The following is a 3,279-nucleotide window of genomic DNA, read 5'->3' on the forward strand; positions in this document are numbered from 1 at the left end:
TGAATTTTAAATCTAAATTTAACAAAATAGTTTATGTTAAGACTCTAGACGAGTCAATGACTATTTTTTTTGTTGGTTTTTGTCGTTTTAAATATTTTATACTTTAATAATTTATAAAATATAACTTATGAGCATTGAGTTTTAATTTATATATTATTTGAGAATTTGTTAACTTTGAATTGTGATATTAAAAATTAATTTGAGTATCGTGAATATGTGATTTATGAAAATTGAAAATGAGAAATTGGGGAATTTATAATTTGTGATGAATTTGTGTTGAGAATTGGAAATTGAAAATTTAATTATATTTTAAAATTAATTTTAATTACGTTTAATCTTATATTAACTTTTAATTCTCATACTGATTATGAAATGATTTTTTCAACTGAATTACAATCTAGTTCTTGTAGTAGTGTATCTAATCTCTCAACTACTTTTAGTCAAGCAAACGATTTGTTAAGCATTGATAACACATAAAAGCCTTATGTATCATGTAATTTATATTATTTCGAATTGTATTGAACTATAGTATGATATAAATATACGATTTTTACGTTTTAGTGTATTTACATTTAGATTGAATTTTTTAAATATTATTTAATTTAATATTAATAAATGACATCGCTATACGGCCGTTAACTATCGACAGTCAATGGCCAACGATAAACGGCCGCCCTAGCTAAGTCCAAGTCCAATAGAGAGTATCTTATGATTAAAGAGTCTCTTGAAAATACTCTTACTCTTTGTACAAATAGTATTAACCACTCTATCCTCATGAGATAGAAGTTATAAAATTTTGTGTAAAAAAATTTCTAAATTGATATGAAAATTTATATCTATAAAGTGAGACATTTTTGCGAGTTCGAAGTTTCACCTTGGTGTGTGAATATTTTGTCAGTTCATTAGTTATATCAAAGTTGTTGCTGCTTTAAGTTGACATCCCAGTCAGTTAAAAGAATTTTTTTTTTGTTGATGTTCTAGTCGTTGTTGAGTTAAATTCCAGAAACAATTTTTGGGAGTCAAAGTAAGCTCAAATTAGCTTGAATTGAATCACTCACTATACGGTTGTCCTATTATTTACTCTTTTCTTTTTATTTCTCACTCATTTATTTTTTATAACTTGAAAGTTTATTGTGGAAGATATATGTTTTGAAAACTAAATTCGATATACGTAATATTTTTAAATAATTTTTTTTTAAACCAGAGAAATGTTATTTAATCTATTTGACCCCTTGATTAAATCCTGTAATATTAGGGTTAACACGTTTTCTGAACAGGTATTCACACTACAACTTTTGTTTATTGTATCACGTTTCAATTAAAATGAAGGTTTCCAATCTTTGCTTAGTACCACAAGCATGTCTCAAAATTTCTATCACGTTGTTATTTTCAACCTTACGTTAATTACACACATACTGTCCCGGGTGACCATTTTTGTCCAAAATATCCACTAGGAGGGCACATATAGACTAATTTGCATCAAATCATTTTAAATAAACAAAAGACAACATACATAAAATAAAAAAATAAAAAAAAATTAGACAAAATATCACCTCATTCAAAGCACATTTATAGAATAATTGAAAATTAATGATAAAAATGAGACAAAAAAATTAGATATAAGTGCGACAAATAAAAATTGTGGGTTTTAGATAATGTCCTAATTCGAGCTTATATATATTGCATGTGTGCTTGCCGCAATCAAATCTATCCTAGTATGTCGACTTTATATATTTTGTCCCGCAGTTCGCATCACTAAATCTCCCTTTTTTTCGGCACTAGTAACTCTTACTTTTATATTAAAATAAATATTATTTTTAACTTCCAACGATAAAAATAATTGTAAAACTTATTCTATGGAAGTAATTTTTCTTGAAAGTACGCACAACCGAACATGGAATTCCATATCAAAATATAAACTAAAATATACGCAAAATGGAAAGTAAAAAATAAAGGTTTGTTGTAAAATTAAAATTATTTGAAAACTAGGGACCAATCGAGAAAATAAATAAAAATCTCCCCCCATTTTAAATTAACGCATTAGGGCTTTGGAATCGATTATTGGACCGAGAAGACAGCGCGCCTCTCCCAGAAAAATGTCGAAGAAGAACGATCTAGCTCGCAGGAAAAGGCAGCACGAATTTGACCTAAGAAGTAATGTAGTCGAGAAATTGATATACGTAAAATATGATTTTCTTCTGCAGATTGTATAATAAGTTTCTTGTATTTGTTTTGGACTGAAAATATAGGAGAAAAAGTAGAGAAAGAGAAGAAGGAAAAGAATCTTCAAGCCAAGAAAAATAAGATGAAAGTAATTCCCTTTTCCTTATTCTAGCTTTCCTTTTACTGTAAATCTTGTTTTTTCGTGCAGTATTTTCTTATTATTGGACTAGGAATCCCGTAATCGTTACTTTTCTCTGTCAATTGTGGAAGCCGGGATCTTTTCTTCTCTTTTGGGATATTATCAATCTACTTGGATTAAATCATTTCTGCAAAGCTTTTAAATATTTGTTATTCGTGTTACTCTTTTGAAAGTTTTTGTCATGTTTCCAATTATGGGCACCTAAATTCCACGTCCGAAGTATTTGCTTCGTTTATGTGGTTTATATAGGCTTGGTTCTCTAACCTCAATAGCTAACTTTTGGGTCTGGCTATTTCAAATTCTATGACAATGGCATTGGAGCAGGCATCATGTCCTCTGGTCTTGATTACCACTTAGGTGTATGAGCACTTGCTCAATGTGGACGCTGAGTTGGAAGCGCGGTGATTTGTCATGATTTTCCATTGAGGTGTATGGGCACCTGAATCCTATATCAGAAGTATGGACTTCCTTTGTGTGGTTTATATTGGCTTGGATTATCCAATCTTGTTGACTAGCTTTTGGGGTCTGGCTCTTTCTAGTTTTATAACAGGTTTGTAGGAGTCTGTTTTGATATTTATTAATCTGATTTGTGCATTGATTAGGTGGACGGTAGCAAAAATAAGAAGAAGGGTGGGAGTGGATTTCAAGTAGGAAAGAAGAAGTTAAAGACAAAATTGACACCATTGGCGAAAGCTAAAGCTGCCCAGGCAATGGACCTTGACAAATGAGATCATTAGCGAGTGAGTTGGTTCTATTAAAAATGAAAATATGCGTTTGATTGTGTTTAGGTTAGCCATGGTTGTGCCTAGTTCACTATTATCTCTAATGTAACTTTAAGAATGAGACAATTGGATAACATTTTTGTTCCAATACTTAAATTTCTTGAAATGAGATTTTGGCTACTTACGTCTTGTAAA

General features: G+C 30.1%; 1 protein-coding gene across 1 annotated transcript; it reads left to right on the top strand.

Annotated features, from left to right (window-relative positions):
- The first annotated feature begins 2,032 nt into the window (after window positions 1–2,032).
- On the top strand, window positions 2,033–3,279 carry LOC111410318. Its single transcript, XM_023040582.1, has 3 exons — window positions 2,033–2,154; window positions 2,250–2,311; window positions 2,965–3,279. Exons 1-3 carry the CDS (start codon window positions 2,097–2,099, stop codon window positions 3,088–3,090), a joined length of 246 nt encoding a protein of 81 aa, XP_022896350.1. The 5' UTR covers window positions 2,033–2,096; the 3' UTR covers window positions 3,091–3,279.

Source organism: Olea europaea, chromosome 15 (assembly GCF_002742605.1).
Source record: "Olea europaea var. sylvestris chromosome 15, O_europaea_v1, whole genome shotgun sequence".
Classification (NCBI taxonomy): domain Eukaryota; kingdom Viridiplantae; phylum Streptophyta; class Magnoliopsida; order Lamiales; family Oleaceae; genus Olea; species Olea europaea.

Excerpts from the sequence above, each read along its gene's own strand:
- LOC111410318 (XM_023040582.1), top strand. The coding sequence starts at position 2,097 with ATGTCGAAGAAGAACGATCTAGCTCGCAGGAAAAGGCAGCACGAATTT. Across the intron at positions 2,155-2,249 it reads GCACGAATTTGACCTAAGAA|GAGAAAAAGTAGAGAAAGAG; the intron begins GTAATGTAGTCG and ends CTGAAAATATAG. Across the intron at positions 2,312-2,964 it reads CCAAGAAAAATAAGATGAAA|GTGGACGGTAGCAAAAATAA; the intron begins GTAATTCCCTTT and ends TGCATTGATTAG.